This window comes from Ahaetulla prasina, chromosome 1, assembly GCF_028640845.1.
Source record: "Ahaetulla prasina isolate Xishuangbanna chromosome 1, ASM2864084v1, whole genome shotgun sequence".
Lineage (NCBI taxonomy): Eukaryota > Metazoa > Chordata > Lepidosauria > Squamata > Colubridae > Ahaetulla > Ahaetulla prasina.
Window position 1 is genome coordinate 31805031 of NC_080539.1, and position 24273 is coordinate 31829303.

Below are 24273 nucleotides of genomic sequence, written 5' to 3' on the forward strand. Positions count from 1 at the left end.
GGTTTACCTTAAGTTTGTATCTAGTGTGTGCTCCTCTATTGTTGTGGTTGAAGCTAAAGAAGTCATTGACAGGTAGGACATTGTAGCAGATGATTTTATGAGCTATGCTTAGGTCATACAGAAGGCGGCGTAGTTCTAAATTTTCTAAGCCCAAAATTTTAAGTCTGGTGGCATAAGGTATTTTGTTGCAAGCAGAAGAGTGGAGGACTCTTGTGAAATATTTCTGGACACGTTCAATTTTATTTATGTCTGATATGCAGTGCGGGTTCTCACTGCAGTTGATCAGTTAGTAACCTTGTTAAGTGGATCTGGCTTCCCCATTAACTTTGCTTGTCAAAAGGTTGCAAAAGGGGATCACAAGACCCCAGAACACTGCAACCATCATAAATACAAATCAGCTGTCAAGCATCCAAATATACATCACATGACCACAGGGATGCTGCAATGGTCATATGTGTGAAAAATGGTCATAAATCACTTTTTTCCAGTATCATACTTTTGTAACTTGAGGACTACCTGTAATGTAAAAAGATTCCATTCTAACTATAATCGTAGGCATTTTGATCATCATTATCCAACTTTCCTTCTCAAGGCAAAGATTTCCACTAATATTCATCCGTGTAGCCATTTTTAACTTTGCAAAGGTAGATAGACACTTTAAAGTGGATTAAATTTTAAATAAACAATGCTCATTTGCCTAATTAAATTAGTTTTATTCTGGCTCTTATAACAATAGCAATAGCACTTAGACTTATACACCACTCTATGCTTTACAGCATTTTCTGAACGGTTTACAAATGTCAGCATATTGCCACCAACAATCTGGGTCCTCAGTTTATCAACCTCAGGATGGAAGGCTGAGTCAACCTTGAACCCATCAGGATTGAAATCCAAGCTGTGGGAGTTCTAACCACTGCGCCACCATGGCTTCTGAGTCACCTTCTGAGTCATGGCTTCTGAGGTTCTACATTTAGGCAAAAAAACCAAAATGCACAGGTACCGTATATGTGGTACCTTGCTCAATAGTAGTACCTGTGAGAGGGATCTTGGAGTCCTAGTGGATAAACATTTAGATATGAGCCAGCAGTGTGCAGCAGCTGCTAAAAAAGCCAACACAGTTCTGGGCTGCATAAACAGAGGGATAAAAGTGTTAGTGCCACTTTATAATGCCTTGGTAAGGCCACACTTGGAATATTGCATCCAGTTTTGGTCGCCACGATGTAAAAAAGATGTTGAGACTCTAGAAAGAGTGCAGAGAAGAGCAACAAAGATGATTAGGGGACTGGAGGCTAAAACATATGAAGAACGGTTGCAGGAACTGGGTATGTCTAGTTTAATAAAAAGAAGGACTAGGGGAGACATGATAGCAGTGTTCCAATATTTCAGGGGTTGCCACAAAGAAGAGGGAGTCAGGCTGTTCTCCAAAGCACCTGAGGGTAGAACAAGAAGCAATGGGTGGAAACTGATCAAGGAGAGAAGCAACTTAGAACTAAGGAGAAATTTCCTGATAGTTAGAACAATTAATAAGTGGAACGACTTGCCTGCAGAAGTTGTGAATGCTCCAACACTGGAAATTTTTAAGAAAATGTTGGATAACCATCTGACTGAGATGGTGTAGGGTTTCCTGCCTGGGCAGGGGGTTGGACTAGAAGGCCTCCAAGGTCCTTCCAACTCTGTTGTTTATTATATTATGATATGATATGATATGATATGATATGATATGATATATTATATTACCATAGCTTATTTCTAAGGATTCTGTAAATGTGAGTATGAAATGGCACCTCAGTTAGTAATACTGAAACAGTTGCAAAGGCTACAATCTTGAAACTGTTAACCAAAATGAATTAAGCTGTTTATTGATCCACAGATGCCCAATATAAAAAGAAATATGTTCCAATGAACACAATTACTAACATGAAGAGGGCAAAATAACTAAATGTATGAACAATAATAAAAAAAATACAAAGCAACTATTAAAGTAACTTGAATAAGGATAATAAACTTTAAACAAAATCTTATATTGCACTCTTCATAAAAAAATATTTGTGGCTCATCTAACTGAAGTATTTCAGTAGAAGAGGATATATGTAGAGACGGTTGATGAAATACTCTGAGCTTTGTTGTTTGCTTGCACATGTATGTTTGCAGCTTAAGTAAACCAAAAGACTCAGTAGTTCAAGAAAAAAGGAAAAAAAGAGTCATCTGCAACACACTGCCTAGGATTTTTATTTCTTTTCTAGGGAAAATATTTTATCCTGCCTTTTTAATATTTCTCAAAATATTTCATTTTTCTTGGAGAAGGGTGGATTCTAACTTTCTACACTATAATACATTTGTTATTTTTAAGCTGCCATAAAATGCTTTCTTACTTTTTTCCCCTTCGGCTATCTAAAGCTTCCAGATCACATTTTTTTAAAAAAATTGACAATTTATTAAATTTATGAATCATCTTCTGCTTACTCAGCAGCCAGAAAGATGTGCAATAAAAACATTTCATGGACAAAGGAATATAGAAGCAAAACTCACACAATAAAATTTATTTGAAGAAGGTAATACACAACATAAAAATCTATCACTTTGAGTCTCGGGAAGCTACAACTTGGGTGCTAAATGTCAATAGGAAAGTTAAAATGCCATATTGTGGATTATACATATTGTATAATCTAAGCCACTATTTCTCAACTTTAGCAACTTGTGGGACTTCAACTCTCAGAAATCCCCAGATTGTCATGTAGTCCATTTACTTTAAATTGCTAAGGTTGAGGCGCACTGGCCTAAACCTTGGATTTTCCCAAGGTTTCTTTAAATAAGGAGAATTTTACCATTATGTATAATGTCAATCCAGTGGTAAAATCCAATTTTTTTTACTATCAGTTCTGTGGGAGTGGCTTGGTGGGTATAGTGTGGCTTGGTGGGCATGGCTTGGTAGGTGTGGTAGGGGAAGGATACTGCAAAATCTCCATTCCCACCCCACTCCAGGGGAAAGATAATGCAAAATCCCCATTCCTACCCCACTCTGGGGCCAGCCAGAGCTGGTATTTGCCGGTTCTATGAACTGATGGGCTGTCTGCTAAAATAAAGCCAGGTCATGCCACACACTTGAAAGTAAATCAGGAAGACTGTAATTGTGGAGTGTGTCTGGCAAGAACAAAGAATGCTTATCTACAGGAAATATGCATGTGTAAATCTTTGTAACAATTCTGGGTAGTTAGAAATTCTGGGTAGTTAGAAAGCTGATAAAAGTAACAAGAGTTAGACAATTTGCAAGCTTCAGCTAAAAATTAGGAATAGAGAGGGCCTGCAGCCAATAAAATGAGTAATAGATAACTCCTGGGGCATTCATTAGCCAAGGTTTAGGAATAGGGACAGCTAGAGACCAATAGAACAAATTGTAGAATTATTACTAAAATGTTTATTAGATTATATTTCTTATTATCTCACCTTGTCCCACCTTCTCTTTTAGTGAAAATGTATAAAGCTTTCTTAATCCTTTGTTCTTGGCATTTTGGCCAGGAGCCCTTTTCCTTGGAGTACTCCAATAAAAAGCAATCAGAAAACCTGCATGTGTTTGGCGTCCATCATTGGCTTTGGCACCAGGCTCAGACCTGAACTGGGGACAACAGAACTACTCAAAATTTGCTCTACTGGTTCTCCAGAACTTGTCAGAACCTATTGGATTTCACCCTGGGCGTCAATCCCCTTTCAATGACAGAAACCTCAGACTGTATCCTATTAAATAACCAATGCCTTTGTTCTGGCTTCGGGAATTAAGACCAGAACAGAATAACAAGAGTTAGAAGGGACCATGGAGATCTTTTAGTTCAACCCCCTGCTCAAGCAGAATAGAATTTTTTTTTTTTTTTTATTGCCCAAGTGTGATTGGACACACAAGGAATTTGTCTTGGTGCATATGCTCTCAGTGTACATAAAAGAAAAGATACGTTCATCAAGGTACAACAGGAAACCCATTTTAAACATTTATAAGAGAACAAGCTACCCGGAATTAATTGTGTCTTCTTCAGTGAATTTGTTTTAAATTTGCAAGGTACGAGCGCAATAATTGTAGGGATATTTTTTTTTAAAAAAAAATGCCGAATAAAATGACCAGGGATTTCTTCTAGAGCAGGGCTCTCCAACCCTGACAACGTTAAGCCTGGTGGACCTCAACTCCCAGAATTCCCCAGCCAGCAAAGCTGGCTGGGGAATTCTGGGAGTCGAAGTCCTTCAGGCTTAAAGTTGCCACGGTTGGAGAGCCCTGTTCTAGAGCAAAATTTCCTTCCGTTGCAGTTCTTTGTTTCAGACGCTCCGAGCTCCTCGGCCGCTGCGTGGGAGCCACATTCCCGCTTTTTCCCGATGGGAGGAGCGCGGGAGGAGGACGGACACCGGGTGAAGGAGGCAAAGGGAAGCGGCCTTCTGCCGCCAAGCGCAACCGGAGCCGGGGCCTCTTGGCTGCCATGGCGACTGGTTTGTGACCGCTTCGGCCTTCAGCAGACCTGCCCCCACCTTAAGGCTCTCAATCCTCGGCTGCACTAGTTGGCATTGTTCGTGACTGGATCCGTGACCTCGCCGCTCAAAAGGATCGTCGCTATGGCCTCACGCAGCGCTGGGACGCTCCTCACTCAAAACAACGCGGTCTACGTGCCGCCGGGGCTCATGCCTGGGTGGGTGGGCCGCGAACGTCTTTAGTTGAGGTGGGGACGACGGGGGATTTGAGGAGGCGTCGGTCAGCGACGGGTTTTAAGCCGGGTTGGAGGCTCTGAGGCGCTGGGAACACAAAGAGGAGGAAGGATTTGTGACCGAACTGCCCCGTCAGCAAAAGACGGCGACGTTCTATCTATACTTTTTCAAAAGACCTACGTTACTACACGAAATTTTATTTGTTAAAAGCTGCTCCTTGTCCGGGAAAAAAAAGGGACGTTGCAATTTGTTAGAAAGCATTTAAACCAAAAGGGGATACAATTTATATATATGTGTGTGTGTGTGTCCGCTAATATATATATATATGCTAATATGTAGGTCTTTGGTTATTCGGATTTTCTCCCACGTAAAATTGGAAGTGTCTTGGCGACGTTTCGACGAAGTCTCATTCCCAGAAGCACGAAACTGAAGCCTGAAAATGACGAATGAGACTTCGTTGAAACGTCGCCAAGACACTTCCAATTTTATGCGGGAGAAAACCCGAATAACCAAAGACCAACATACACCGCGAAACCTCAGAAAACAAATAGCTTATATATATATATATATATATATATATATATATATATATATATATATATATATATATATATATATATATATATATATATATATATATATATATATATATATATATATTAGTAAAGTAATGGTAGACAGTTAAAAAGATAAAAATATCGACAATTCCCTAAGATTAATAATAATAATAATAATAATAATAATAATAATAATAATAATAATAATAATAATAATGTTTTAATTTGTATACCGCCCTTCTCCCGAAGGACTCAGGGCGGTGAACAGGCAAATAAAATACAAACAGAAACATACACAATAATTAAAACAACCCTTAAAAAACTGATTCAAATTTGCCAGAAAATTTCAAATAACATTACACCCCATAAAAGTGCAGAAATTTAAAACCCATCAAAATTCAATTAAAATTTAAAATTTAAAATCAGGCCAGTCCAGCCATACAAAATAAATAGGTTTTAAGTTCGCGGCGAAAGGTCCTAAGGTCAGGTAGTTGTCAAAGCCCGAGGGGAAGCTCGTTCCACAGGGTAGGAGCCCCCACAGAGAAGGCCCTCCCCCTGGGGGCTGCCAGTCGACACTGGCTGACAGCACCCTGAGGAGTCCCTCTCTGTGGGAATGTACCGGACGCTGGGAGATAGAGGCCGGCAGTAGACGGTCCCGTAAGTAGCCCGGTCCTAAGCCATGGAGCGCTTTAAAAGTGGTAACCAATACCTTGAAGCGCACCTGGAAAACAACAGGTAGCCAGTGCAGTCTGCGCAGGGTAGGTGTTACGTGGGAGCTCTGAACCGCTCCCTCAATAACCTGCGCAGCCGCATTCTGGACTAGCTGAAGTCTCCGGGTGCTCTTCAAGGGGAGCCCCATGTAGAGAGCATTGCAGTAGTCCAGACGAGAGGTAACGAGAGCATGAGTGACCGTGCATAGGGCATCCCGGTCCAGGAAGGGACGCAACTGGCGGATCAGGCGAACCTGATAAAAAGCTCTCCTGGAGACGGCCGTCAAATGATCTTCAAAGGACAACCGACCATCCAGGAGCACGCCCAAGTTGCGTATCTTCTCCATCGGGGCCAACGACTCGCCCCCGATGGACAGCCGCATCTGCAGCTGACTGTACCGAGGTGCCGGCATCCACAGCCACTCCGTCTTGGAGGGATTAAGTTTGAGCCTGTTCCTCCCCATCCAGACCCGTACGGCTTCCAAACACCGGGACAGCACTTCGACAGCTTCGCTGGGATGGCCCAGGGTGGAAAAGTACAGCTGAGTATCATCAGCGTACAGTTGGTATCTCACCCCAAAGCCACTGATGATCTCACCCAGCGGCTTCATATAGATGTTGAACAGGAGGGGTGAGAGAATCGATCCCTGCGGCACCCCACACATGAGGCACCTTGGAGTCGATCTCTGCTCCCCTGTCAACACCGTCTGCGTCCGGTCAGAAAGGTAGGAGGAGAACCACCGATAAACGGTGCCTCCCACTCCCAACCCCTCCAACCGGCGCAGCAGGATACCATGGTCGATGGTATCAAAAGCCGCAGAGAGGTCTAATAGGACCAGGGCAGAGGAATAACCCTTGTCCCTGGCCCTCCAGAGATTATCCACCAGCACGACAAAGCTGTCTCTGTACTGTATCCGGGCCGAAAGCTGGACTGGAACGGGTCTAGATAGACAGCTTCATCCAGGTACTGGGGTAGCTGACATGCCACCGCACTCTCTACTACAACCTTCGCCGTAAAGCGAAGATTGGAGACTGGCCGGTAATTCCCTAAAACAGCTGGGTCCAGGGAAGGCTTCTTGAGGAGAGGTCTCACCACTGCCTCTTTCAAGGCAGCGGGAAAGACCCCCTCCCGCAAAGAAGCATTTGTAATCCCCCGGAGCCAGCCTTGTGTCACCTCCTGTGTAGCCAGTACCAACCAGGAGGGGCACGGATCCAGTAAACATGTGGTGGCATTCAGCCTACCCAGCAACCTGTCCATGTCCTCGGGAGTCACAGGGTCAAAATCATCCCAAACCACCTCAACAAGACGGGTCTCGGAACTCTCGTCTGGATCTACCCAATTTTGATCCAATCCGTCCCGAAGTTGAACGATTTTATCGTATAGATAACCGTTACCTCGGCACGCCCTTGTAGGGGGTCCTCCCGCCCCTCCTGTTGAAGGAGAGAACGGGTCACCCGAAACAGGGCGGCTGGGTGGTTATCTGCCGACGCAATGAGGGAGGAAACGTAGGAACGTTTCGCATCCCTCAGTGCCACTAGGTAGGTCCTGCTATAGGACCTAACTAGTGTCCGGTCAGCCTCAGAACGGCTGGATCTCCAGACACTCTCTAGGCGTCTTCTCCGGCGTTTCATCTCCCTCAGCTCCTCGGAGAACCGAGGAGCTGGTTGAGACCGGCGCCGGGTCAGAAGGCCGCAAAGGCACAACACGGTCCAAAGCTCCTGCCGCGGCCTGTTCCCAGGCCGCAACTAGTTCTTCAGTCGTGTCGTGGGCCAGGTTCTTGGGAAACGGCCCAAGCTCCGTCAGGAACCTCTCCGGGTCCATCAATTAAGCCTTCTGATCCCACCCCTATAGTGCATATTATTATGATAATGCCCAGTCTAATAATTATATTCCCATTCTTTATGTATCTACACCTTTCTATGGTATATTACAAATGAATTTCCCAGTCCTTAATCCATTATTTTCAAACATATTTTTTTTTTGTAACACGATGTTAAAGTGTTCCTATTTTATTGCCGAGCAACTCTTTCTTCTAAGGAGAGCTTCTTGTGATGAGTTCCATCCAGGAAAATAGGAGCTCAAAATAGCATTTGATGTCTTTAAAATGCAAATTGTATACTGTATGATGCCGAGAAGTCTTATTTGAAAGAAGGAATATGACAACTTTCAGGTAATCAGGAATACTGTAGAAGAGATTGTGGTTATTCCCTTTATAGCTCTTCTACCATCACTCAGCTACTGTTTAAGTGATATAAATGCTGTTCTCATTATTGTTATATTAATATAGTGATGGTTAGATGGTTCAAGAAGATGCTATAAATCACTAGTGGAGATCTTGCTTATATATATAGCTTATAAAAAGAACACTATAAATTTGAGTGTTATATCTATAATTAATTCCTCCTCTTTGAAAAATTGCTTAGAAAAAAAAATCATGCAATTAACTTATTAAATGAACTGTTGAGATGGAGGTCACTTACTAGAAAGCATCAATATGAGAAAACATGCAAACTGGTCTTTAATAATGTGTTGCATAGCAACAGTCATTTAGGAATAATGTTAAATTAGATTGTTTTCCCTTGTTCACAGGCTTAGTGAGGGTTGTAAATTGGGCAGAATAACATCCTTAACATCTTTTTAATATGGAACTTATGAAGTGCTTGTTGAAAAACTTACTGAATATTGAGAGGGGTGGGAAGAAGAAAGAAAGACTGGAATTTTAAAATATGTTTTGCATAATACTTTCTGATTAGGAGTGTTTTACTTAAGCAATTAGAACTTACCAGTAGTTTTTCAGTAGTGGTTCAAGTAAAATATATGGGTTCTCAGGAAAAGGTCTACATAGAGGAATATCTACATGAGGCATAGAAATAATATGTGACACTAGTCTAAGCTAGCCAAGAAATCACCATCTGCTTTAATTCTGCCTCTGCAAAAATAGATGTAATAATAATTGTTTATTTTTATGAAGATTATAATGTTTGCAAAATGCTGCAAATATTGAGTGTTATCAAGGTGAATAAATTAATGAGCATAATTTGATTTCCTCTTTTTCTCTAGGTACCGTGGCCATGTCCCTAATGTAGCTTTTTCCTTTGGTGACACCTATGGAAATACCACCATGAAATATTTTCAAGACTTCCGAAATGCTGCAATGGAAACCAGCTATAGTCCCTACAGCAAAGGGGGCCAATTCCCAACTCTTTTCTCCCGTGACCCATCTCTCGTGATTGGGGAAAGGGAAAGAGGCTGGGATCGATGGCTACATACCCCTAATTACTCTCGTTATAATTTGGATATGAAACGCTCAGAAGAATTGCAAGAGTTCTACAAGGTAAAGCTGCTTTTCGAGACATAGCCTCTCTCATGGTCAATTACGGATAATGTGAAATTGTCTGTGAATTCAAAATGTCATGTAGATAGTCTGCATTAGACTAATTAGGGATATTTCATTATTGTCTAAGAGTAAACACTTGGTTTAAGAGGGGGAAAGGAATGCTTGTTAAAACTATGGGATGTGTAATTCATGTATATGATGACATTTATGCTTTTTATGCGTGCATAAAATGATAAATGGGATTCTACACACTTGTATGCATAGAAATATTGTTCAGATAATTTGCCAGTTACATCCAAAATCTGCAAAACTCAAGTTAGTTAAATGAAGGATTTACTAAAGCAGTTTAGGCAATTAGCAGAACCAGGTATTAACTTTATTCTGGCTAGTATAATTTCTTTTTATTTGACGTAGGTATCTTATATATATGCCCAGGCTAATATATTATGCATATATGAATGTTTTCCATTTTTTAGAACAACCCCCCACCCAAAATCTGGTGATACTTATATTAATCCTAGATGTAACCTGAATGCTCTCTGTGTTTTAATAGTCTTTTACAGTTCAATCTATGCCTGTTCTTCTTCAGCATTTTAAGATTGATGGAAAAGGATCTACTAGGATACAAATAGCCTTTAAGTTTTGCCTCTAGGACTGTTGGAATAAAGAAAGATTGGCTCCTTTTTATTTTGAAAGTAGAAAATTCAATTTATATAGTTAAAAAAATGGAATTAACCAGTGTTTACTTTGTCTTGTTCCCTCCCACCTTGACAAGCAGATCTTTTTAAGAGGACAGGTGTCAGTTGAAAGAACAGGGACAAATTATATAGCTGGAGAAGTTCAGGCAGGGACAAATTGTACCACATGCTCATGTGGATTGTGTTAATTAGACCTGGGACAATTAACTAAAGGAAGAACAAGGTTTAATAAGTGCAGAAAACAAGTTGAGTTGAGAAAATAGAAAATATAGAAAAAGACAATGATGCAGATGGGTAGACAAAAGTGATTGTTTATTGCCTTTTTTAAAATTTGCATTTATATCCCGCCCTTCTCCGAAGACTCAGGGCGGCTTACACTATGTTAAGCAATAGTCTTCATCCATTTGTATATTATATACAAAGTCAACTTATTGCCCCCAACAATCTGGGTCCTCATTTTACCTACCTTATAAAGGATGGAAGGCTGAGTCAACCTTGCCTGATTTCTTACAACAGGCTATTGTATTAATTCAGAAGTTACCAAATATTCTGCCTTCAGGGAAGCCTTCTGCACTTTCTAGGTTGCTAGGAACTGCTGCAGTCTGCCATGAGAACTCCTGTGCTATTTAAGCTATTTTTATGGAGCAAGAACCTGGTTTTTTTGCATTCTCTTCTTCATCAATCACAAGAAAGCTTATGTTTATTGAGAAAACTCAGTAGAATCTTAGTCAACTTGCCAGCAATCAGTATTCCTAACAGTCTTCATCTGGGTCATCCCACTAGCTGAATCAATTGTTTGCCTGGCATTCTTTTTTTCAGATTGCAACTGAGAAGCTCGTAAGTGAATTTCCATTCTAACTTTATGATCTTTTTATTATAAGATCATGCCCTGTGATTCTAGTTCCCAGTCTTTGTTAATTTTTTTATATACTTTATTAAATTTCTACAAAAAATAAAATATAAAAACCCCAACGAAATTAAAAAATATATTAAAGCGGGGGGGGGGGGAGGGATACCAATCTTGAGCACCGTTGTGAGTGCAAAGCTGTGTGGGTAAAGTAGAGGGGTTGCACATAAATAGCCTTGGCTGATCATAGGTGTTGTTAACTGCCTTTCTGAATACAGAAAGGTATGCTAAGGTAGATTTATTTTATTATTTATAATCAAATTATATAGCCATTCATTTCACAAAAAAAACAACCATCATACACAGATCCTGCTACATTGAATTTAGTTCGGTTTTTATTCTTTCATAAACCTGGAAATAAGGGAGATTTCTTGTTAGTCAATAGCCAGTGAATCCACAGCAGTTAAACAATCTATAAATAATTAAGAGTGGGATGTCAAAATTAATGGGCTGAAAAGAAGCACTATTTGTTCAGACTTTTTTTAAATTTCTCAGTGATTTTATAAAATAATGACATTAAAATTTAATTTTTTAAAAATTTCCTATTTACACATTCTCTCTCACTCGCTCATTCACACACACACACACACACACACACACACACACACACACGTGCAAACACACACACACACACACACACACACACACAGACAGACAGACGGAAGGGGGGAGGGGGAGAGAGAGAAGAAAAAGAAAAAAGGTTGCTTCAGGTAAAAATGCAGGACTATTGTGAATGTCATTGTCTGTCCTACTGTCCTAGTTTGAACCTCTCAGCTTTAGGAGCAAACTACAAATATTTTGGTTTGCACAACAAACAAATGGATTAGGTTACAGTGGCAATGGGTAATTTATAATTTAGCATATTATGGGTGTTTGCAGTTTACTTTTATTATTTATTTGTTTGTTTATTTGATTTGTGTGCTGTCCATCTCATCTAGATGTTAGCATGAGAGCATTATGTTAAACCATAATCTGATTTGTTTGGCATGTATGAACATGGCAATTGTTTTTTGTTAACCAAGATTTAGAATTTAGTATGATGTTTGAACCCATCATTGCATGAAAATGGCAACAATGAACCATTGGATTTTATTAATAAAGAAAAATCTCTGGGATTTTGAGTGGAAAAATAACAAAATGGGGAGAGGAAGCCCTTTCCCTGCAAGCCTTTCTCCCTTACAAATCATGGTTTCCAAACTTGCTGCTTTCCTTTGTAGGAACATTCACAGGAGTGGCAAGTGGGAGGGGGCAAATGTTGAAGTAGCATTGCACCAATCTGATGCAAACTCCATCCTTTTGCTATATATGTACTGTGATGTTGCACACACAGTTTATAGCATATTATGATGCTTTCATCATTTTGGCAAAGTGGTGGATACTATTAATTCTTTGTTTATCCATATGAAAAGATACATTTGTAGAAAGCAGACCAAAAAGGTCATTCATTTACAGTTATTTTTTAAGGTTAATAGAATTTTACAAATCATTTTGCTCTTATATACATTTCTGGACATATCCTTTTCATATACAGGCCACATTTCCAGATAATGCTAAGCCAGGATTTTTTTAACTGTTTTCTTGCACATCTAATTCACACATACTGTAAAACCATACAGAGGTGTAGGGAGGTAATTTATACATTAAATTAAAATCAATTTTTTAAAAAAATGCATATTGATGGAAAATTGACATAAAATAATGTTATAAGGAAAAAAATGTGCTAATGGAAAGGAGTACATTGGGAAAAGTGCACAAAGAAGAACAGTTTGTACAGAAATGGGCAACTCTGGCAAATGCACATAGATTTTTGTGTGGATTTGGAGCGGGGGGGGGGGGGGAACATACATGAATGCAGACATTGTGCAAACAAACCAATGCAAATACATCTGAAAAAACGAGAAAGTGAATTGAGCACAATTAGGAGATTCACCCATCCCTGTTAAGTTTCAGCCTCACAGCAATTGTGTAAAGAGGATAATTCAGTTCCTTGCTAAGGTGATAGGCATCATGGATAACAGAGTTTTAAATGCTAGATTCCCTAGTGTGGATTCCAGCACACTAACTCTTACATAACAGTAATGTGGATGATTTAGAAATCAAGTAAACACATGAAGTAAGTATTCTCAAAAGAACTCAAGTCTAGATACTGATGCTCCTGACCCAATTTATTTTTAATTTGTAGCTTACTCAGATGCATCGTGAACATTACAGAGATAAAACAGGGACATTGCACCTCGTTCCATACTTCGTGCTGCCTATGAAGGAAAGAGACAAGTACCCTCATCCTCTTGATCTGTGAGTCTAGTGGGCAAAAACAGTGGTGTAGGGGGAAAATCAGGTATATTGGGACTATTTTATGGAAGTGTTATAGAAACTCATCAATTTCCTTATTATAGGAGATTTATGAAGAGATTGGACAACCATGACATGGTATAGGGTCTCCTGCTTGAGCAAGAGGTTGGACTAGAAGACCTCCAAGGTCCCTTGCAATACTGTTATTCTGTTACAGGCTTGCAGTACTCAACTTATGGCTACAGTTGCGACCAAAATTTCTTTTGCTAAGCAAGGTGATTGTTAAGTGAGCCATGCCATCAAAAATGCATGCCCACTGCCAAGCACCCAGATTATGATTACATGGCTGTGGGAACGCTGCAATAGTTGTAAGTATGAGGACTGATTGGAAATCCTTTTTTTTCAGTGCCATTGTAACTTCGAACGAATGGTTCTATGTCAGAGACTGTAACAAGCCTGAGTCTAAAATAATGTGAGGTGACATGGATCATGTCAATAAATCCCTTCTAAAACCCTCATGGTCATCTAAAATCCATCTGAAGTTCTGAGATTCATTAACAAAAGCAACAATTTCTTTGCATTTAGGCAGTGGGTTTATGCACAAAGGTAGCACTTTATATTTTTCCTGATATTTTTGTTCTGCCATCCATCATGGAAAGAAACACATCAAAAAGTCAGTAAGGTATTTAAAGACATTATTATCATTCCAACAGAGTCATCTTGGGTGTTTTTAAGTCTTTGTTCAAACGTAATGTACATTTCTTTTTTCTTTATTATCCCATTCTTCTTAGTTCTTTAAAAAGATAGTCTCAAATGTATTAATTCAACTCTGGAAGTTTCTCTGTTTCCAGAAAAGATTCTTTTTGCCCTCAAATCTCACGCAAGAGTTGGAGGGAGGGGAGGGAATTGGCTGTCCTAATACAGTGTATTATCTAATAAAAATAAGCTATAAAGCCCCATAAAGATAGTCCTCAACTTTCAACCATTTGTTTAACGACTATTCAAAGTTACAATCCCACTGAAAAAAGTGACTCAACTACTGAGCTTCACACGTATGACTTTCACAGTATTCCCATGTCACATGAACAAAATTTGGGTGCATGGCAATGGCGTATTTACCACTCTGGTAGCACCCCAGGGTCATATGATCACCATTTGCAACCTTCCCAGCTGACTTCTGACAAGCAAAATCAATGGAGGAAGACAGATTTGCTTAATGACTATGTGATTCACTTAACAACCCTAGGGATTTGCTTAACAATCATGGCAAAAAAGATCACAAAACTGGGCATGACTCAACAACCAATGGAAAGTTGAGGACCACCTGTTTTGCTTTGATCCCATACATATATTGGGAATATATTTTCTTGAATGAATGCCCTACTATATTTGCTTAAAGGCATTTATTGGATCCATTTTCTAGTATTTGCAAAATACCCCCACCCTCCCCTTAAAAACAAGTTTGTCTTAAAATTTGCAATAACTATTGTTTGGGAAATGCAATTACATATTGAATCATGTACATATATGCATATGTATTGCTTGTAAATTCTGTATTTTAATTGGATTGTTTAAATTTACTGTAAATATATCTACTGATTTGTTCTCTTTACCTCTCTGCAATCTGTTTTGGGTGTTTGTTGGGGCTACGAGTACTAAACTCAGATGAGCTAAGATTTCTGGCCTGTGATATGCAAAACATATTGGTATGTTTTATGGCATGGTCCTGGGTACTGGAAGAACTGCTTTACGTTGATGGGCTAACACCCCCATCTCCAATTTCAGGGAAAAGGGTCCTGTTGGCCAAAGAATTTTGGCTGGCATGATCCAGATGAAGAACCTTTTTTGCTGTGGTCCCTGCCTTCTGGAATATTCCGTCCTCAGAGGTGAGGTCTGCCTCTACACTCTTGGCCTTCCAGAAGAGCCTAAAAACTTGGCTCTGCTGCTTGGCCTGGGGCCCTGATAGGGACCTGTTGAAGGTGGAAGGTTCTCACCTCCAGGCTGCTGATCATCTTTGTTCTTTTAATTCCAATTTTACTTTTTAGCACTTTTTATTATACTGTAACCCTCCCAGAATCTCTATATTAGAAAGATGAGCAGCATAGAAAATTAATAAATAAATAAAAATGAATAAATGCAGGAGATGGCCTTTTTAAAAAATGATAAATAAATAAACATTTTTAATTTGTAGCTTACTCAGATGCATCGTGAACATTACAGAGATAAAACAGGGACATTGCACCTCGTTCCATACTGTGCTGCCTATGAAGGAAAGAGACAAGTACCTCATCCTCTTGATCTGTGAGTCTAGTGGGCAAAAACAGTGGTGTAGGGGGAAAATCAGGTATATTGGGACTATTTTATGGAAGTGTTATAGAAACTCATCAATTTCCTTATTATAGGAGATTTATGAAGAGATTGGACAACCATGACATGGTATAGGGTCTCCTGCTTGAGCAAGAGGTTGGACTAGAAGACCTCCAAGGTCCCTTGCAATACTGTTATTCTGTTACAGGCTTGCAGTACTCAACTTATGGCTACAGTTGCGACCAAAATTTCTTTTGCTAAGCAAGGTGATTGTTAAGTGAGCCATGCCATCAAAAATGCATGCCCACTGCCAAGCACCCAGATTATGATTACATGGCTGTGGGAACGCTGCAATAGTTGTAAGTATGAGGACTGATTGGAAATCCTTTTTTTTCAGTGCCATTGTAACTTGAACGAATGGTTCTATGTCAGAGACTGTAACAAGCCTGAGTCTAAAATAATGTGAGGTGACATGGATCATGTCAATAAATCCCTTCTAAAACCCTCATGGTCATCTAAAATCCATCTGAAGTTCTGAGATTCATTAACAAAAGCAACAATTTCTTTGCATTTAGGCAGTGGGTTTATGCACAAAGGTAGCACTTTATATTTTTCCTGATATTTTTGTTCTGCCATCCATCATGGAAAGAAACACATCAAAAAGTCAGTAAGGTATTTAAAGACATTATTATCATTCCAACAGAGTCATCTTGGGTGTTTTTAAGTCTTTGTTCAAACGTAATGTACATTTCTTTTTTCTTTATTATCCCATTCTTCTTAGTTCTTTAAAAAGATAGTCTCAAATGTATTAATTCAACTCTGGAAGTTTCTCTGTTTCCAGAAAAGATTCTTTTTGCCCTCAAATCTCACGCAAGAGTTGGAGGGAGGGGAGGGAATTGGCTGTCCTAATACAGTGTATTATCTAATAAAAATAAGCTATAAAGCCCCATAAAGATAGTCCTCAACTTTCAACCATTTGTTTAACGACTATTCAAAGTTACAATCCCACTGAAAAAAGTGACTCAACTACTGAGCTTCACACGTATGACTTTCACAGTATTCCCATGTCACATGAACAAAATTTGGGTGCATGGCAATGGGCGTGTATTTACCACTCTGGTAGCACCCCAGGGTCATATGATCACCATTTGCAACCTTCCCAGCTGACTTCTGACAAGCAAAATCAATGGAGGAAGACAGATTTGCTTAATGACTATGTGATTCACTTAACAACCCTAGGGATTTGCTTAACAATCATGGCAAAAAAGATCACAAAACTGGGCATGACTCAACAACCAATGGAAAGTTGAGGACCACCTGTTTTGCTTTGATCCCATACATATATTGGGAATATATTTTCTTGAATGAATGCCCTACTATATTTGCTTAAAGGCATTTATTGGATCCATTTTCTAGTATTTGCAAAATACCCCCACCCTCCCCTTAAAAACAAGTTTGTCTTAAAATTTGCAATAACTATTGTTTGGGAAATGCAATTACATATTGAATCATGTACATATATGCATATGTATTGCTTGTAAATTCTGTATTTTAATTGGATTGTTTAAATTTACTGTAAATATATCTACTGATTTGTTCTCTTTACCTCTCTGCAATCTGTTTTGGGTGTTTGTTGGGGCTACGAGTACTAAACTCAGATGAGCTAAGATTTCTGGCCTGTGATATGCAAAACATATTGGTATGTTTTATGGCATGGTCCTGGGTACTGGAAGAACTGCTTTACGTTGATGGGCTAACACCCCCATCTCCAATTTCAGGGAAAAGGGTCCTGTTGGCCAAAGAATTTTGGCTGGCATGATCCAGATGAAGAACCTTTTTTGCTGTGGTCCCTGCCTTCTGGAATATTCCGTCCTCAGAGGTGAGGTCTGCCTCTACACTCTTGGCCTTCCAGAAGAGCCTAAAAACTTGGCTCTGCTGCTTGGCCTGGGGCCCTGATAGGGACCTGTTGAAGGTGGAAGGTTCTCACCTCCAGGCTGCTGATCATCTTTGTTCTTTTAATTCCAATTTTACTTTTTAGCACTTTTTATTATACTGTAACCCTCCCAGAATCTCTATATTAGAAAGATGAGCAGCATAGAAAATTAATAAATAAATAAAAATGAATAAATGCAGGAGATGGCCTTTTTAAAAAATGATAAATAAATAAACATTTTTAATTTGAAAATTGTATTCTGACCATATCATAGTGTTCAAATTATGTTACAACTATTCTGGTTCAATGATGTTATAATTATAGGCAGTTCTCATATAGTGACCGCCTCATTCACAGTTATAACTGTGCTGAAAAAGTAATTTATGATGAATCCTCACATTTAAAACCTTTGCAGGTCAGTAAAGCAAAGGAAAACTGAAGTATGATTATAAGCACAGTCATGGTTTCACTTAGCAACCGCTCTTCTTAGCAACTGAGTTACTGGTGCCAACAGTGGTTGCTAAACTCTTACCTGTATGCTGGAAGTGTTCTGGGCTCAGAACAAAAGAGATTTTAAGTTTGAATATTTTTTCACGCCTCTAGTTATATCAACACTGAAAAAAAAGGACACATGATTGTTTCCCAAAGTTCCCATCGCAGTCCCATTGTGCTCATATGATTGAGATCTGGGCACTAGGGTGTCTGGCCTGCAATTACAATGTTGTAGAGAGGCCTGATCACCATTTGCAATTATGCTGATTAGTGTACATTTAAAATGACAATAAAGTTCTGTTCTGTTCTGTTCTGTTCTGTTCTATTCCTTTCCCTTTCCCTTTCCCTTTCCCTTTCCCTTTCCCTTTCCCTTTCCCTTTCCCTATTCCTATTCCTATTCCTATTCGTTCTACCTTTCCTGCTACTTCCCAGAAGTAAAGTCAATGGGGAAGCTGGCAGAGAAGGTCACAAATCACTTGGCCCACAGTACCTGTGTGCAGCCTTTGCTGGGTTTCAAAATCCTCCCCCACCCCCCTCAATTCATACACAGTCTGCACTGGGTCTCCCAGGGCCTCCCCATCCTCTCCCATCCTCTATTGTTACCCACCCTCCTTGCCTGCTTCTCACTTAATGACCTGCACATTTTGGGATTGAAAAGTAACCTGGGTTGTTTTCATGTGACATTATGCTTTATTACCACATTGCTTGATGACTAGCAAACTCCCAGTGCCAATTGTCATTGTAACCTAAGGACTACCTGTAATGAAATTATCTGCTTTTATAATTGAACATACAATACCTTTCTCTGTATAATTGATCTTGATTCAAGTCTAAAAATATAAATATTCTTTGAGTCCATGGTTTCCCAATCCGCATGGCATTAGGCTATATTGTGTTGCTTTAATTAAGGTCCTTAATTACAGCTGAATTCTTACTTCCATTTGTCAGTGTTGCTTTGTGACAAATGGTTTTATGATGTTATGTTCTGAAAAATCATGTAAGTAAAGTTGTATATAACCTGAAAACTGATTGTCATTTAAAAGAATTACAAAAGTGTTTGTAAATTAACTTGGTTCTCTTTCTATTATTTGTTTCTTCAAATTACCTTGAATAAAATGTATCATGTTACATGATGTTATATGTTACATTTCAATTTCCAATATATAATTTCCTCGGAAAGTTACCTGGGAATGTGGAATGTACAGTAGTTACGTATCACCTATGCAGTGTCCTATCTCCTGCATAGTCGTTGAAGCCTTCTAACTTCAGTGTTCATCACCAATGTTCCTTCCAGATAGTACCTACATTCGAAGGTTGGATGAACATATGTTAAATGGATAGTGTTTTAACCCTTGCCTTCCAACTATATATAATAGAATATTATTTTATTTGACTTGATTTGATTTCACACCATTTATGCAATGTAAAGAATGAATTTCAAGAGCAGATTCTAGTGAAGCATAATGCCTCCTGAATATTCTGAAAAATGCCTTAAGTTTTTAAAAGTAAACATCTGCTGTGAACTCAAATCTGCAACTTTATTGTCTATTCTCTTTAATTGTCTTTGGGATTTTGTAAACTACCCAGACTCTAAGGGAACGAGTGGCTATAATAAATCTAATTAATTAAATTAATCAAATTAGTACCTGTTCCCATAATCCATTTAACTGGTCAAAGAGGGGCTAAAGTACTGCAGAAACATAAAATGAATCAGTTGACCACATTCATATATCTAGTCCTCCAAGAAAAGTACTGGGGAAAAAAAGCAAACCATTTACATTACAGAATTGTCAAAGCCTGACAGCAAAAAATGTGTCTTCCAAATTCTGATTAGCTGCATGCCTACTGATGCCTGGCTGTCCAATAAGGTGTAATTGTAATCAGAAAGCCTTGCTAGTTCTACATTTGTGCAAAGGTTCTGGGAATACAGGACAGATCTTGGAGAAAGTTAGAATCATTATTAAGGTTTGCCTAGATTATCGGTTAAGCGTGTTTAGACCACCTCTTATGTTCCAACTCCTTCATGTGTCTGTCAGGCATCTGGCTGGCTGTATTACAAAGTGCCTGATTTGCATTTGCTACAGTATTGAATTTTTTATATGTTAGATGAAAAAAGGAGTACTCTGCTGAGAAATTAATTATTTATACAGACTATAGATGGTATCTAAGAAAGAAAGACAACATAAACATAAACTCTTTAATAGCAATACCAATAGCACCTAGAGTTGTATACTACTTCATAGTGCTTTATATCACTCTTTAAGCAGTTTATAGAATCAGCAGATTTCCCCCAACAATCTGAATCCTCATTTTACTGATCTTGGAAAGATGGAAGGCTGAGTCAACCTTGAGCCAGTAAGGATTGAACTCCCAGCAGTGGGCAGAGTCTACCTGCAATACTGCTCTCTAAGCACTGCGCCACCAGGGCTTCCTTAATACATCCAGAATTTTGAAGCCCAGATCTCATAGGCCTAAGGACTAAGCTGAGTATCTACAGTTTTACAATGGTGAGAGTATCTTAAACTGATAGAATATAGTATATATAAATAGGAAATTCAGCAAATGTAGTATTTCTACGATTTAATCTTAATATTTTACCATACTGCTATAAAAATCAGAAACCTGCTGGAAAAAAATACTAGTAACTCTGGATTTTCACTGCTGAAACAGGCATCATGGTGTGTGTATAGGAAAAGTTCATCCACTTCAGCAGACAGATTTCTGCTTTTAATACACCTCCCCAGTTTGTATCTCTCTAAATAATGAATCCAGCATTGCCTGTTGGCCTATCATTCCAAAGCAATCTGTTTTGTTATTCCTCCCCAAGGCACACAAGCATTAATCACGATTGATCAATCCCCTGGAGCACTTTTCTAGGGCATGTTGCTCTGCCACAGATTGTACTTACTTTTATGGCTTTGTGTATTGGCAGGAAATAAGATGTATTTTTGTCCTCCGTGCTTTACAGAGGGTAGCATTTCTGTTCCTGCTGTAACTAATACTTGGTGCTGTGGTGGGACTGTAGTTCTATTGCTTTGGGATAACAGGATGGTGAAACAAGATTGCAGACCAGATGTTGGAAACCTTCAGAAGCCCTACACTACAGGCGAGGATAATTCAGTTACTGAATTAAAGTAACTGGGTGGGTAGAAAAATAAAATTAAATTGTTTACCTTTAAATGTTGGGTTGTTCAGTGCAATCCTTGAGCAGTAGGCAGAAAATTCATTAGTTCCCTCTGTTTTTAATTTATGTATTTGCTATTACAGAGTGTAATAGCTTGAATACTTTAAAGAGGCAATAAACAAATTATGGTGAGGTTAAGATTCTATTACAATTCTTCACCCTGATTAAGCCAGTAGTTACCGATCTGTGGTCTGTGATGCCCGAAGGCTTAGCAAGTGGCACAAGGCTTTTGGCACAAAATTTTCTTTTAAAGACTTGCCAAGTTCTGCGAAAGTTTTAATAATCTTGTTGAAAATATCAGGAAATTTTGAGTTAGCTTGCAAATTTTATTTTTTATTTCTTTTTATTTCTTTTTAGGATTTTATGTGTGCCACCTGGGATAGTCACTTATGCTATGATACCAACAGGTTCCACATTGCTAATTCTGGCTTGCATGGTCCATCAAAGTTTGCAGTTAAGATGTAATGAAAAGGTTGGGTCTTCTGTTCTAGGCACCATCAAGTTTCAGAGTTTACATGTTATACTGACCACCATTAAGTGAAGCATTGCCCATGCTGCTTGGACGTTTCTCAGACTCCTTTGATTGGCCACTAGAAAAATTGATAGCTTGCTGATCTAGTAAAACGTTTCTTATGAACCATGGGACAATGAATGGAGTTATAGTTGGTAGACTGTTGAATTTTGCACATGATTCTAGAAAATACATTTATCCTGATTTGGACAATTGGAAGTTGTCCCAAAGGATCTTTTTCAAGGGGCAATTGGACTTTCTGGTTTTTCTTTGATCGGGCACCTCCCTTCTTGTCCACATTACAAATGACACCATTTGACAACATTTTGGTGTGCCACCAATTATAGAGAAGATGAGAGAAGGCTGGCTCCGCTGGTATAGACATGTCCTGAGAGCAGCACCTTCCATCATTGCCAAGACGGCCTACCAACTAGAAGTCATGGCTGGCGACTTCACGGACACTCAAAACAGAGAGGGCAAGACACCATCAACAAACACATGCAAGCCACGGGTCTGCACATGGGAGACACAGCTGACCGTGCAAAGTGGTGTTCAGTGTTCTGAAAAGTGAACCTTGCACTTGCGGGAATATGCTAGGAAGAAGAAGAACTGGACTTTCTGTTTTTTCTTTGAAGGCGTTTCACTTCTCATCCAAGGAGCTCTGGAGAGTTGAAGAAGCTTCTTGGATGAGAAGTGAAACATCTTCAAAGAAAAAACAGAAAGTCCAATTGCCTCTTGGAAAAAAAAAGCACCTTCAGGACAACCATGACCTGGATGACAGAATCTCCATAGACACAACTGGCAGTTATTTATATACCTTATCTATTCATCTATGGAGATTCTCAATCATCCAGGTCATGATTGTCCCAAAGATGCTTTTCCAAAAGGCAACTGGACTTTCTTGGTTTCTTTCTTTAAAAATGTTTTGCTTCTCATCCAAGAAGCTTCTTCAGTTCTCAGTTCTTCAGTTCAGTTCAGAATTGAAGAGGCTTCTTGGATGAGAAGTGAAATATTTTCAAGGAATAAACAAAGTCCAGTTGCCTTTTGGAAAAGCACTTTTGGGACGTTCTCTATTCCTAACCCGGCTGGCTGACATCATACCAGTTGCTTTACCACTGAGATGTCTGTCCCAAACCTTTCCTGAGTTGTTAGATGATGCCCAGGTATGCCCAGTTTAACTTTCCTTGATATTACTTACAACTGGGAGTTTGCTCACAGTTATCAAAATTGGGACTCTTATAGCAGATCAAAATTTCCTTTTTCAATTATCTCTTCTAGAGTGCTTTCTGAATTCATTTGTATAAATCTTCTACAGCTACTTGACTAGGCTTTTGCATAGAAGAATAACAGAATCATGTGGTTCTTCATTTTACATATTTATAATGTTGTATTTCTTTTGATACACTTGAAGAAAGTGAGCATAAATCTAACTGTTCACTTTCTCATACTTCATGAGTGCCCTCTGCTGGTACAATGTGGTAGTTCCTATTATCCAGTTGGAAAAATGAAATCCGATTGAACAGCTTTGAGGTAAGTGAAAAAAGACATGAATGCACACTAGCATGTCCCTAATGGACTTATATTCTGTGTAAATATGAATTGTGCCCTAAGGATAAGAAGCTCTGAGTTACATATATAGATGACATATGGAATAAGCAAAGGATAAACAACTGTACCCTTAAGATTGTTAACATTTAGAAACATAATTAAGTGGTAGGGCATGAACTTTAATGACAGTATTGTTAGTTTTATTCAGATATGCGCTACTATTTCTTGAGGCCTTGCCAGGATACTTATGATGCAGGGTCTTATTGGATACTGATACTTCCTAGACTAAGTAGCTGGGGACTTTATATTACACACACAAGCAATTTTTAACCAATTCAGATTTTTATGTGTGCTGCTGGAATGTCTAGTGAGATTTGGGTTAAGAGTGCTCTTGGAATAAATAAATTTCATAGTATGGGAACTATTCTATAAATGGTTAAATGACAGATATTGAGGTTAGAGGTGTGGAATTAGGTGAAATATGGTTTACGTGAGAAAGAAAAGCAGATGAGTAAATTTTTGTTGATGGTTATATAATTGGTACTATAGTGGAAGATAATATATGTTATAATGTGATTGATGTTATTGCATATTTGTTTATATATATATGATTATAATGATGATGTTTGTACTTTTGTATGTTAACACCTTGGACGCCTAGAGAGCACACTGCTCAACATAGAAAGGAAATGTATGATATAAAATAACAAAAAAAAATTATTAAAAAAAAAGAATAAATAAATCTTTTCAGTTTAGGTGAACTCCAACCAGAACCCTTTTCAGACTGGGATCTTCATTTCCTCGTGGATCCTCCCCCAAAATTCTTCAACTAGGAGTCTATTACATTCATGCTGTATTTTCTGGGGCCAGTCGCCATTGATATAACCATGTCTCCATTGTGTGCTTGTTCTTCTCACCCCCTTTCCTTTAGCCCACCACTGAGTGCCAAAGCAATGTGGCACCTCAATCGCATCTCGCCAGAGAATCTACGGACATATCAGACTTTCCCCTCAGGAAAGAGAGTGAGTTCACAGGAGAGAGCAGTCCGAGACAGCTTTTTTGAGTTCAGAGCCTGAGTGAAGAATGCTGCCATTCCTGTACAGCCACTGAGAGGAA

The 24273-nt window shown here is 39.0% G+C and overlaps 1 protein-coding gene across 2 annotated transcripts; it reads left to right on the forward strand.

The window, feature by feature from the left end:
• The first annotated feature begins 4404 nt into the window (after nucleotides 1-4404).
• CIMIP2C (ciliary microtubule inner protein 2C) lies at nucleotides 4405-24233 on the forward strand. 2 transcript variants are annotated; one of them, XM_058164761.1, is made up of 4 exons: nucleotides 4405-4664; nucleotides 9009-9282; nucleotides 13073-13185; nucleotides 24089-24233. In XM_058164761.1, the coding sequence occupies exons 1-4, from the start codon at nucleotides 4591-4593 to the stop codon at nucleotides 24231-24233; spliced, it is 606 nt and encodes a 201-aa protein (XP_058020744.1). In that variant the 5' UTR covers nucleotides 4405-4590. The 2 variants fall into 2 exon arrangements, with proteins under 2 accessions (XP_058020744.1, XP_058020745.1); XM_058164762.1 differs by lacking the exon at nucleotides 24089-24233 and adding an exon at nucleotides 13287-14238.
• Nucleotides 24234-24273: the final 40 nt, after the last annotated feature.

Bases quoted from the DNA above. Each gene is read 5' to 3' on its own strand.
- CIMIP2C (XM_058164761.1), top strand. From the start codon at position 4,591: ATGGCCTCACGCAGCGCTGGGACGCTCCTCACTCAAAACAACGCGGTC. The intron at 4,665-9,008 runs GTGGGTGGGCCG...CTTTTTCTCTAG, and splicing joins CCGCCGGGGCTCATGCCTGG to GTACCGTGGCCATGTCCCTA. The intron at 9,283-13,072 runs GTAAAGCTGCTT...TTTAATTTGTAG, and splicing joins AATTGCAAGAGTTCTACAAG to CTTACTCAGATGCATCGTGA.